General features: G+C 38.1%; 1 protein-coding gene across 4 annotated transcripts in view; it reads left to right on the top strand.

Moving 5' to 3' along the window:
- nap1l1 (nucleosome assembly protein 1-like 1) overlaps nucleotides 1–14,000 on the top strand; it is a 56,766-nt gene that overhangs the window by 16,454 nt on the left and 26,312 nt on the right. For 3 of the 4 annotated variants that reach the window (XM_062066259.1, XM_062066257.1, XM_062066260.1), the window contains exons 2-5: nucleotides 3,382–3,420; nucleotides 3,790–3,878; nucleotides 6,452–6,554; nucleotides 6,865–7,006. In XM_062066259.1, the coding sequence (XP_061922243.1) occupies nucleotides 3,404–3,420; nucleotides 3,790–3,878; nucleotides 6,452–6,554; nucleotides 6,865–7,006 (351 nt within the window). In that variant the 5' untranslated portion in view covers nucleotides 3,382–3,403. Of the gene's footprint in view, nucleotides 1–2,925; nucleotides 3,077–3,381; nucleotides 3,421–3,789; nucleotides 3,879–6,451; nucleotides 6,555–6,864; nucleotides 7,007–14,000 lie in introns of those variants that run through there. The other variant, XM_062066258.1, reaches the window with a different exon arrangement.

Here is a 14,000-nt window from a genome sequence, read left to right as displayed (position 1 = left end):
TTAAAGCAAAATAAGCAATACTTTTACTTTTGAAATGCTTATACTATTGCAGAATATTAAGATTTGCACTGGATGTTGACTTTTATATTTGCACATTAAAAAGCAAATAAGCTACTTTTAATTTTGTTAAAGGTTAAAAGTTTTAAATGTTTACATTGTTACAGAATATTTAGTCATGTTGTCAATGTTGACTGAGTGGCCATACTTCTTTTTTTTTTGTAAATAAAAGCCATGCCTTTTGAAAAAGCTGGCCTACATTTATTTTTTCATCTTCATTTTGAATAAAAAAAATAATCGGTAAAAAGAAAAATAATCTATAGATTAATCGAAAAAAAATAATCTATAGATTACCGATTAATCGAAAAAAATATTATTGTTCAAATGACTAACGTTACAATGGCCCAAAATACAGAATATACTTCCTAAATAAAGCAGCTGCCTTGTTTTTATAGACTGCTCAGGCCTACTTCGCTACTGTATTCTAATGTTGCTCATTATGGTGGTACTTGGAGAGCCAAGTGTTTTCTGAGGTGCTACTTATGTGGAGAAAAAAACGTTAGCAAACCACTGTATTAGTGCTTAATTTAGCCTCAGTCAATGTAAACTTTTTAACTATTCAACATTATCGTATGTCAAATACTTACAATTTGGTCTACATGTACACTTGTAAGCTTAACTATAACATATGGCATATTTGTATTAAAGTGGCATTAAAAAGCATTAAATTAGATTTCAGGAAGTGCACAAAGGTAATAGATGTGGGACAGTATGACACTGTCAACATGTTTCAGGAACTAAGTATCCATTTATGTGGTATTCTTACTAAAGTGAGAGTGTGTGATTCAGGACACAGCCCGCTGCTTCAGTGCAACAAAGCCCGAAAAGTCTGCTCCCTCCCTCCATTGTATGTGGGCCTCTGCTCTTGCATCCTGATGTGAAGACGTAACACACAGTCAGAGATTTGTATAAGAAATGTTGCTAGCACAGCCGTGGGAGCTAGAGGGCTAACATTGAAATCACATTTTGACTGCAACATCATGCTAGCTTAGCCTATTCGCCAAAAAGAAATCAAAATAACCAAACTTCACACCTCCGATGTCTGTAGCTGACTGATGGACATGGCACAAATCCAGAACTAAATTAACATGTGTAACAAAGCCTGGTGATTTTTTTTCTAAAGCTAAACAATATACGGGGTGAGTCAGATTAAAGCAGGGCTATTCAACGACATCATCAAGAGGGCCGCAGTTTCAAGAGCCCAATGGCTCATGGGCCGGACATCGAAATGTGGATGTTTCGTCAGGAAGTGCAGGCTAAATGTTTTTGCGACCGTTAATTGCAAAGTAAACACATTGGCTTTCACAACGCACAATATTCTGCCCTCACGATTTGCTCTCCAGCGTATGCAGCTAGTTAAAAGCATAAAGAAACGGAAGCTCCAGAAGTTGTGAGGATTGATGTTCCTTCTTTTAAATGGTTTTCCTTTTTAAGTCTTATTTCTTTACACTTCTTCTTTCATTTAGGTTCGTAAGACTCAAAATATAAACATAAACAAAACAAAAGTCCATTGTGTATTTTACATAAATAAATTAGGTTTAGTGTAGAGATGTCCGATAATATCGGACTGCCGATATCGGCCGATAAATGCTTTAAAATGTAATATCGAAAATTATCGGTTTCAAAAAGTAAAATTTATGACTTTTTAAAACGCCGCTGTACGGAGTGGTACACGGACGTAGGGAGAAGTACAGAGCGCCAATAAACCTTAAAGGCACTGCCTTTGCGTGCCGGCCCAATCACATAATATCTACGGCTTTTCACACACACAAGTGAATGCAATGCATACTTGGTCAACAGCCATACAGGTCACACTGAGGGTGACCGTATAAACAACTTTAACACTGTTACAAATATGCGCCACACTGTGAACCCACACCAAACAAGAATGACAAACACATTTTGGGAGAACATCCCAACACAACATAAACACAACAGAACAAATACCCAGATCCCCCTGCAGCACTAACTCTTCCGGGACGCTACAATATACACCCCCCGCTACCCCCACCCCCTTCCCCCCACCTCAACATGCCTCAAAACATGCCTCATGTTTTGAGGCATGTTAAAAAAAAATAATGCACTTTGTGACTTCAATAATAAACATGGCAGTGCCATTTTGGAATTTTTTTTCCAAAACTTGAGTTGATTTATTTTGGAAAACCTTGCTAAATTGTTTAATGCATCCAGCGGGGCATCACAACAAAATTAAGCATAATAATGTGTTAATTCCACGACTGTATATATCGATATCGGTTGATATCTGAATCGGTAATTAAGTGTTGGACAATATCGGACTATCAGATATCGGCAAAAAAGCAATTATCGGACATCTCTAGTTTAGTGTTAATAAAAACTGCAAATGTTTACACACATCGAACATTGCACACAATGTATGTGACTCATCAGTTAAACCTAATGTGTAGTGTTGTCTCCCTCTAATGGTCAAATTTAGCTCTACATGTATTAAATGAGCTTTGATCGGCAGTTACTTTGACAAAATACATGACCACAGATACAAACGACATCACAAAGCCAGCAATTTGTACATATCTTTATGTACAAATTATATCGACTAACAAATGTTTAACCAAGTTTTGTAATGAAGCTTACATGCTGAGATTTCTACCGTTGTTGCTTGTTTTGGATCAATGTGTCCGTCGCTTAATAGGTCCGACAGGAAACAATGACTGGAGCACTTGCTCCGGGCAGAACATTCATACTTTTGGTGTCCAGTCGTTGTTAAAAGTCAGATTTTTTACAGAGTATTTAGATGTTTTTTCCCCGGGTTGAAAGAGTAATCTTCTTCTACTCACTCCACTGCTAATCCATTGTGACACATATGCCTCGCTGTTGCCCCTTGCAGAGTGGCGGGAGTACTGCATACATGGTCGACCCTAGTTTGAATGGTTTCTTCATCAAGCCTATTTGAGCGATGTTCTGCGGGCCAAATGAAAAGTGTTGGACCTCCAGTTGAATAGGCCTGGACTAAAGGGACACCATAGCTGTTATTACAGTGGTAAATTGTTTCATGCTTATCTTGTTTTGATGGTAACCTTTCAAAGTTGTGCAGTCTTAAGTTGCCTATGATCAAAGACATGCTCCATTTTTAGCACAAAGGTTTTTTAACGGATGCCAAGATGGCATTTTATTGCTTTGGGCGCTTACTCTGCGATGCTGTCATGTCAAGGTTTTACTGTAGCCGGTGACACTATTCCCATGCACCACCACAGTGAAGATGGGCTCCATGTGTCAATAATTCAAGAGGCCAACCCGTTTAGTCATCCAGTGTCTCACTCATTGAGTTTCTCTTTGTTTTTGTAGTATCACTCGAGACTTGGCAAAGATGGCAGACCTTGACAAGTGAGTATGACTGAAAATCAAACTCTGACAGTTTGAGGGTATGTGGCATGAGAGTCTAAATTCAGCACATCATGAGATTGAACGGTTATTTACTACTTCCATTCCACAACCCACATGATCAATTCCAAACAAATTGTTGTTTTCCACACCTGCTGGTGAAGCTGTTGCCTTCAATATCCCATGCTGTGTGTGTGTTTTGGTGTCCTGTTTCACCCTGTGCTTGCAACAACCACCTTTTTTGTTAAATAGTGTTGCTCATTTCGACACAGCCCTTCTTTTTTTTTTTTTAAATCAAAATGTTTAGCAGATTGAGTAGTGTTCCTTGCTTGCCTATTGGCTGACCTTTCGTCTCCGGTTCTCCCTGAGCAGCAAAGATCAAGCCGAGATAGACCCGGCAGATATGGAGGACGTGGAGGATGTGGAGGAGGAGGAGACGGTGGAAAATTCCAAAAGCAAAGGTAACCGGGCACGGGGCCCTTTTCCACCAAAAGTTAGGGAACTTTAGATTCCCTTTAGAAGTGTGTGTGTGTTTGTGTTTCTTTGTACAGCATTTTACAGTTCAGGTAGTTTTATACAAACCAGGCTAAGAACATATGAATGAGTGATATAGTATATTACTACTTTGATGTCAAGTAAATAGACAATATTAGGTCAGATTTATTTGACTTAAGTTTAGGGTTGTACGGTATACCGGTATTGTACCGCCATACTAATGAATCATATTCGGTACTATACCTAAAAAGTACCGGCCCCCCCGCACCCTCAGTCATTGTCATGTCGTGTCATTGCTAGTTTTACGAGCAGAGGAGCATGTTCGGCAGCGCGCAATCATGGAGTACTTATAAGCAGACAGAAAAGGGAGAACAGGTGCATTTTGGCTTAAAAACCAACGATAAAGGTGAAGTTATAACTAGGGCTGGGCGATATGGTCTTTTATTAATATCTCTATTTTTAGGCCATGTCACGATACACGATATATATCTCCATATTTTGCCTTAGCCTTGAATGAACACTTGATTTTCAAGCACTCTTCATTCTCTTAACGGGTGAATTTTCAAATGATGCTACATATTAGCAGTAATGCTACTCTTTGTAGCAACGCTTTTGCCCCACACTTGACAAATTACGGTTGTCTGTTCGACATCTTCCTGCTTGAAGCCAAACCACCGCCACACGATGGACCCCGTGCTGTTTTTCTTGGGAATTAATTCTTCCTTCATTTGTTACCAGATTCGCACCTTCTTTCTCTCGTATTACCACTCACACAGCACCGTTAGCACCACAGCTAACGTTACCTATGCCGCTACCTCTCTGCTCCGCGAGGGCGTACGTTGCACGCGCGAGAGTATGTGTCATATGTAAGGAGAGAAAAGTGAGAAACGCCTGTAGTGTAATGCCCGCAGCTAAAAGCAACTGCGTGAGAACGTATTCTCTAATATCACAATATAGTCATTTTCTATATCGCACAGAGACAAACCCGCGATATATCGAGTATAGCCGATATATCGCCCAGCCCTACGATAAAGCGAATTATTATACTTAAATTGCAGCTACTGCCATCTTGTCTAGATGATAAACTACAACAGGCAGTTGCCTACAGCCACAGCTGTAGTAACCACTGCTTTTTCCACCTAGAGCAGGGGTCGGCAACCCAAAATGTTGAAAGAGCCATATTGGACCAAAAATACAAAAACAAATCTGTCTGGAGCCGCAAAAAATTAAAAGCCATATTACATGTGTCATGAGATATAAATGTAATTAAGAGGACTTAAAGGAAACTAAATGACCTCAAATATAGCTACAAATGAGGCATATGCAATATGTACATATAGCTAGCCTAAATAGCATGTTAGCATCGATTAGCTTGCAGTCACGCAGTGACCAAATATGTCTGATTAGCACTCCACACAAGTCAATAACATCAACAAAACTCACCTTTGTGCACTCATGCCCAACGTTAAAAGTGTGGTGGACAAAATGAGATAGAAAAAGTGGCATAAAACACGTCCTAGAAAGTCGGAGAAAGTTATACATGGAAACAAACTATACGGCGAGTTCAAGGACCGCCAAAATTAGTAGGACAAAACGGCGCTCGCCAAATACTCGAATCAGTGAAGCATGTTTAATATAAACAGTGTGATTTATAACAATTAGCGAGGTTTATGTCATGTTTGTCCTCCCACAGAAAACATTCTGAAACAAAAAAATTGATTTTTTCCCCTCATCTTTTTCCATTCTTCATACATTTTTGAAAAATCTCCAGAGAGCCACTAGGGCGGCGCTAAAGAGCCGCATGCGGCTCTAGAGCCGCGGGTTGCCGACCCCCGACCTAGAGCTAATTGGAGACCATGGCAGTTTTTTGCTTTTGTAGACTGCACACTAGATGTGGAGGAAATAATCGATTTGTAGAAGCATCGCAATTCGGACATGGACGGTTATAGAATCCATTAGTAAACATCAATAATCGACCTATTTATTTTGAATAAAGTAATGAAGACATTTCTAAGAGCCACCTCATTGAGAGATCCGACCAGCTCCTTATCTTAAGGCATTTATGTTCCAGTTTCTATTAATTTCATAGTTGTGGGAATTCATTTAACGGTTTCTTATTCCAATGTTTTTTTTAAAGTTGCATGTGATGAACGCTTATTTAGTGAAACTCAAAAACTGCATCAATAATCGATTTTTAAGCGAATCTTTAGCTCCTGAATCGTACGGTAATCTAATTGTAATGTGGCCAAAGATTCCCACCTCTAGTACACACCCAACAACTCACAATTAATCAAATAAATAGTCTTGGTGTAGATCTGTGTTGTTGAGTAAATAAACTATTTTCTTTTTAAAATGTGTCAGCATTTTGTACCCAGAACACCATGCAACATTTTTTAAATTCTGATCTGTAACTTGCATTGTTGGTTACCTGACCAGGTAAACCTAACTAAAGACAATGCAGCAGGAAATGTATGAAAGGCACTCTGATTGAACTTATCTAAACAAAATACATTGACATTACTTTTGTGTGCACCCGCAGCTCGTCAGCTGACAGAGCAGCTTATGCAGAATCCACAGATCCTGGCTGCGCTTCAAGGGGGGCTCGAGGGCCTGAACGGTTCACCATCAGGGTACATAGAGAGGTGAGTGTTTGTTTTTTAGATGCACCTTTCCCCATTCCCCGCAAGCGTGTATGACACTATCTTTGGACTGAGCAAAGTATTGGCTGTGCCAGGTGAGTGCACGCGTACCTTGCTGCACCTTAATAAGTAAGAAAAACTAAGCTTGTTGCCATTGTCACAGCAGGAAGCATTGTGGGTTTATTGCTTGTACAAGTATGTCACTTATTCACAATACATGTCATCCTGAGTGTGTGCATTCATCCCTTCCTAACTGTAGTTTCTTGTTTTGGCTTCTACATCTGCTCCAACGTAATTTTCATGCGTTCCGCAGTTTACCAAAAGTTGTGAAGCGGCGTATCAACGCCCTCAAGAACCTGCAGGTGAAGTGTGCCCACATTGAGGCCAAATTCTACGAAGAGGTCCACGAACTGGAGAGAAAATACGCTGCCCTTTACCAGCCCCTCTTCGACAAAGTATGTCACCTGGCTCTTTTTTATCAATTTATTAGGGCTGCATCTAACGATTTCTCAAATGTATTCATCTAATTATTTTTCCCCATTAATCTGCAGATTAACTACTTTTTTGTATCTTTTAGAGTACTCGTGCAACAAATTTAGCCGTTTAATTCCCCCAAAATACACAGTTTCCTTTGTAAATTACGTGTTGTTGGTCAGGGTTATAAAAGTAAATTACTCTTAAGGAGCTGTTTATTTCAATTACCATTTTGGAGAAATACCCCTGATGCCACCTTTTTTAATACTGAAGCATGCAGCACTGCTGCTGTAAAGTCATTTAGTATTTGCACAGTTTTCTTTATGACTAGGACACTAAACAATGACCGTTTTTCAATGTTTAATAATTATAACCGGTAAAAGAAATATGGCTGTGTAACAACCTAAAACTAGATACCGATAAATGCTTCGAAATGTAATATCGGAAATTATCGGTATCGGTTTCAAAAAGTAAAATTAATGACTTTTTAAAACGCCGCTGTACGGAGCGGTACATATCCGGTAAAACACGGACGTAGGGCATACTTGCCAACCCTCCCGATTTTCCCGGGAGACTCCCGAATTTCAGTGCCCCTCCCGAAAATCTCTAGGGGCAACCATTATCCCGAATTTCTCCTGATTTCCACCCGGACAACAATATTGGGGGCGTGCCTTAAAGGCACTGCCTTTAGCGTCCTCTTCAACCTGACGTCACGTCCGCTTTTCCTCCATACAAACGGTGTGCCAGCCCAGTCACATGATATATGCGGCTTTTACTCACACATAAGTGAATGTAAGGCATACTTGGTCAACAGCCATACAGGGCACTCTGAGGGTGGCCGTATAAACAACTTTTAACACTGTTACAAATATGCGCCACACTGTGAACCCACACCAAACATATTTCGGGAGATTATCTGCACCGTAACACAACAGAACAAATACCCAGAACCCCTTGCAGCACTAACTCTTCCGGGATGCTACAATATACACCCCTACTACCACCAAACCCCCCCATCTCCCGAATTCGAAGGTCTCCAGGTTGGCAAGTATGCTCTAGTATACTCTGGACTGAAGCTGTGTGCCTTCATTGTTTTTGTAGCTGTTTTGAGGCATGTTTAAAAATAAATAAATAATGCACTGAAAGTCAAAGTATAGTATTTCCCATAGTTGTAGTGTGTATCAGGATTATCTCAGGGAGAGCATGTCCCAAATTCCAAGCTGCTGTTTTGAGGCATGTTAAAAAAAATAATGCACTTTGTGACTTCAATAATAAATATGGCAGTGCCATGTTGCCACTTTTTTCCATAACTGGAGTTGAAGTTGTTCTCTTATTTTGGAAAACCTTGTTTTTGATTGATTGATTGAAACTTGTATTAGTAGATTGCACAGTACAGTACATATTCTGTACAATTGACCACTAAATGGTAACACCTGAATAAGTTTTCCAACTTTTCAACGGGGTCCACGTTAATCAATTCATGGTAAAGTTACATTGTTTAATGCACCCAGCGGGGCACCACAACAAAATTAGGCATAATAATGTGTTAATTCCACGACTGTATACATCTGTATCGGTTGATATCGGAATCTGTAATTAAGAGTTGGACAATATCGGATATCGGCAAAAAAGCCATTATCGGACATCTCTACCTAAAACAAAATATTTAATCTGCTATTTCCTTTGTTTGAGCAAAATTAAAACCATAGTATACGATAAATGACCATCTAGTCATACCAAAGACTATAAAAATGGGACCCATTACCTCCCTGCTAGGCACTCTGCATCAAGGGTTGGAATTGGGGGTTAAATCACCAAAAATGATTCCCAGGCGCGGCCACCGCTGCTGCTCACTGCTCCCCTCACCTCCCAGGGGGTGATCAAGGGTGATGGGTCAAATGCAGAAAACAATTTCGCCACACCTATTTCATCTCCTGTTTCTAGCTTTTTTATTTTTCAGCTAGATTGTCATTTCAAGGCTATTTTAACAAATAGCATGCCATATTGTTGCCTGCGCTTTCTTGCGCGGTGTCTGATGTTTAGCCTTGCCTTCCTGTTATGCTATTTTTGAGAAATGTAGCTTATTTTTCACAACGGAGGAGATAGTAACTTAAATGGGTGGTTCCGCACTGTATTACAGTATTTTCCGCACTATAAGGCGCACCTTCAATGAATGGCATATTTCAAAAATTCATATATAAGGCACACTGGATTATAAGGCGCACCTATGTCAACAAAACAGTCAGATAGGTCAGTCAAACTTTATTAATAGATTACAAACCAGCGTTCTGACAACTCTGTTCACTCCCAAAATGAATAAACAGCTGATTTACTCGTGTTTCGTAAATCAAACGTTAGTGCTATCACAATATAGTGACACTCGAAATAGTGCAGAGCAATAACAATATATCAATAACTCAACGTTGCTCAAACATTAATGTCACACAACACAACACACCAAATAAACATGTAAATCTCACTTTATGAAGTTATTCTTCATCCACGAATCCCTTGAATTCTTCTTCTTCAGTGTCCAAATGAAACAGTGGGGCTAATACGGCATCCAAAATGGCCGGCTCCGTCTCGTCAAAGTCGTCATTAATCGAGTCAGTGTCGCTGTTGTCCAGCAGTTCAGTGAAAATTCCTGCCGTCCTGAATGCTCCGACCACAGTTGGGACTGATGAACGTGTTCGCCTTCTGTCATCCACTGTTCCCACGCAGTTAGCAGTCTAGCTTCGAATGCCCTGTCGACACCAATATCTAGCGGCTGGAGTTCTTTTGTCAATCCACCCGGAATGATGGCGAGTATTGAATTAAGCGCGTAAGCGTGTCTCTTAATGTGATGTAATGAGCTAGGGAATATAACAACTACACTACCCAGCATGCAACTGGAGTGACGACCATGCGCGGTAGGTCGCCATGCCGGCAGTTAGAATGTGGTTATGAGCACGCTGTGAGTAAACGTTGAGCACTCAGCCAACACACCTCGTCTGCATTATTTATAATTAGACAGACAACACACTTAATAGGAGCCATTTTGGGGTCTTTACATAAACACACAAATGGAAATGAAACGTCACATATCCCAGCATGCACCGCGCGCTTCTTCTACAGGGAAAAAAGATGGCGGCTGTTTACCGTAGTTGCGAGACCTAAACTTTATGAGAATGAACATTAATATTCATATATAAGGCGCACCGGATTATAAGGCGCACTGTCAGCTTTTGAGAAAATTTGTGGTTTTTAGGTGCGCCTTATAGTGCGGAAAATACGGTAGATTTAAATGACGTCACGTCCGACTCATTAAATACGCGTGGTGGTCAAGCTAGCTCTGTTCTCAATGGGTACTAGGTGCCATTTAGCCATTCTCCAAAGAAAAATGTCCTATACTTGCCTTGTTTTCGGCTGTATGAACCGTTCAAATCGCAAAATGTATTAATGTTTCTTCAGTTTCTCGAGAGGTAACAAGAAGGGCGTAAGAGTGCAAGATTTTTTTCATGTTTTTCCAAGTTTTCGTCTGTTGTTTTCGTGTAGAATGTCTGGAGCACAAGATAGTTTGACATGTTTGGGAACGCTACCGACGTGGAATCCTTAATCACTTGACGAATCCTTTTTTGATAAAATAAAGGATCTATTGCATTGCATAGTTTGATTTTTTTTTATTTTTAAAGTCAGGTGTCGGGAGTAGAAGCAATACAGTCATTTGATTGCTAGAAGAGTGTCTGCTGCATTGAGTTGAGTTGAGTTTGAGTTTATTTCGAACATGCAAGCATACAACATGATACATCACAATTTCCAGTTTCTCTTTTCAACATGTTTGAAAAGGAGTAGGAAGAAGCAGAGCTTATTTAATCCTACCCCTTTTCTTTTACATAACAGTTGCTAAACTTTTTTGTTCACTTCCTGTTCTCAATTTATTCACAATGTACTCCATAAGTAATCACAATAAAAATAAATAGATAAATAATAATTGGTGAAGTAAGTTACATTGCATATGATGAGATAAGTAAGATTATTTTGAGAGTGAAAGAATGGATGAATTAAATAAATTCAGAATGTTTATCATGGTTCTTCTCTGTACTTTGTAAACACTAAGTTTGAAGAGTTTCTTGAAGTGGATCATATTAGTACATTGTTTGATTGCTTTGCTTAATCCATTCCATAATTTAATTCCACATACTGATATACTGAAGGTCTTAAGTGTTGTACGTGCGTACAAATGTTTTAAATTACATTTTTCTCTAAGATTATATTTCTCCTCTTTTTTTGAGAAGAATTGTTGTATACTCTTGGGTAGCAGGTTATAGTTTGCTTTGTGTATAATTTTAGCTGTTTGCAAATTCACTATGTCGTGGAATTTCAGTATCTTTGATTCAATAAATAAAGGATTCGTATGTTCTCTATATCCAACATTATGTATTATTCTAACTGATCTTTTTTGTAACACCGTTAATGAATGAAGTGTACTTTTGTAGTTATTTCCCCATATTTCTACACAGTAACTCCGATATGGTAACACTAGTGCGCAGTAGAGAATATGAAGTGATTTTTTGTCTAGAACATGTTTTGCTTTATTCATTATTGACGTGTTTCTTGCTACTTTATGTTGTATATTTTTTACGTGAGATTTCCAGTTCAATTTATCATCAATCATTATACCTAGAAATTTGGTTTCATTTACTCTTTCAATTTCTTTTCCGTCTATTTGTATTTGTGTTTGACTTTCTCTTCTACTGTTACCAAATAGCATTATTTTAGTTTTACTGAGATTCAACGATAGTCTGTTTTTGTCAAACCATCTTTTTAGTTTGTTAATTTCTTCTGTTATTATTTGTATTAACTTCTGTGTGTTCTCTCCTGAACAAAACGCTGTTGTATCATCCGCAAATAGTACTAACTTTACAAATGTCATTTATATAGAGATTGAATAATTTAGGTCCTAGTATTGATCCCTGAGGTACACCACAGGATATATTTAGCGTTGTAGACGTGTGTTCGCCTAGCTTCACGTATTGTTTCCTGTTCGTTAGATAACTTCTTATCCAGTTTAAGACTAACCCTCTGATGCCATATCGTTCTAGTTTTTTGATTAAAATATTGTGATTAATAGTGTCAAATGCTTTAGTTAGATCCATGAACACTGCTGCTGCACATTTTTTACTATCACATTGGTAATTTCTTCTGTAATTTCAATTAAAGCCATTGAAGTTGAAACATTAGCTCTGTATCCATATTGGTTCTCTTCGAGTATTCTATTTTTATTTATGAAACTCTCTAATCTGTTATTGAACAGTTTTTCAATGATTTTAGAAAATTGTGGAAGTAAAGAAACAGGTCTATAATTTGTAAATTGATGTTTGTCTCCAGTCTTATAAATTGGTGCAACTTAAGCTATTTTCATTTTGTTTGGAAAAGTACCTGTTTGAAATGATAGGTTACTAATATACATTAATGGTCCTGAGATCTCTTCTATAACCTTTTTCATCGTTTCCATATCTATTCCGTTACAATCAGTTGAAGTCTTAGATTTACATTTTTTCACGATTGTAACTATTTCCTCCTGTGTCACATTACTGAGGAACATGGAGTTGGGATTTCGCTCTATGGTATCATTATAGTCCTCGATTGAAACTGGGTCTGGAATCCTTTCTTCCAATATTTACAAAATAATTATTGAAGCTTTCAACTACTTCCTTTATGTTGTCATTTTTTTCATTTCCGTCTAAGAAGTATTGGGGGTAGTCCCTCTTTGTCCATTTTTGATAATGCTATTAAGGATGCCCCATGTTGCTCTCGTTATTTTTGTTCCTATCCAATAATTCACTGTAATATTCTTTTATACATGATCGTATTATGTCTGTTAACTTGTTTTTATACTTTTTGTACTTAATTTCTGCCTCTGTAGTTTTTTGTGCTATAAATTTCCTATATAGTGTATTCTTCTTCTTACAAGCATTTTTTAATCCTTTTGTCATCCATGGTTGATTATTCTTTCTCTGCTTGTTACTGAGTTGTATCCATGGACAATGTTTGTCATAAAGTATTATGAACTTGTTTAAGAAATGTTCATATGCTTCATCAACCTCTTTTTCATTATACACATTGTCCCAATCTTGCTTTTGTAGCTCAATTTTGAAGGCAATCATCCTCTTCTCTGTGCATAGTCTTCGAAATGTCCTTTTGTCTTCCATGTTCTTCTTGTAGTTTCCATCATATATTGTAAAAACTGGCAGATGATCACTAACGTCGGTTATAAGTAGACCACTTGTAGTGTTATCAAAATAATTGGTAAAAATATTATCAATAAGCGTGGCACAGTGTGCTGTGATTCTGCTTGGCTTTGTGATTTTAGGATATAGACTGATGCTGTACATTGTATCAATGAAGACTTTTGCTTGTTGGGGTTCAATAAGTCAATATTAAAGTCACCACATAAGAACATGATTCTTTGACCATTGTCCATGTAAGTTGCTTTGATCCATTCTTCAAATGTTTCTATACTTGACTTAGGTGATCTATATATACAACTAATGAAAATGTTTTTGCTTTTTTCCTGACATATTTCAATGGTTATACATTCTAAGATATTATCTATAGCAAATGACATGTTTTTTACCACTTTGTAGTTCAGGGGCCGTACTTATCAAGCTTCTTAGAATTACTCCTAAGAAGTCTGCTAAGAGTTGACTTAAGAGTAAATAAATTCTTCGCTGAAAGCTGCACTTAAAAGTTAGTTATCAAGCGTGTTACTCACACTTTCAGCGAAGTGTAGGACTGAATCTTAAGTGTCACACTCAGAGCTGAATTACGACACTACTATGTGCCGTAAACGGAATTTTAGGTGACGTCATTTCTGTGTCCATAGAAATGACCAATCACGGAAGGGAATCCGTTGTCTAAGAATAAAGAAATATCTTGGAAATATTTAAGTGGACAATGGGAGTGTATATTTTGACAATAAACTACAAAATAATA

Source organism: Entelurus aequoreus, linkage group LG12 (assembly GCF_033978785.1).
Source record: "Entelurus aequoreus isolate RoL-2023_Sb linkage group LG12, RoL_Eaeq_v1.1, whole genome shotgun sequence".
Taxonomy (NCBI): Eukaryota; Metazoa; Chordata; class Actinopteri; order Syngnathiformes; family Syngnathidae; genus Entelurus; species Entelurus aequoreus.
Note: the sequence above shows the minus strand (reverse complement) of the source record. Positions and strands in the feature narration are given on the sequence as shown.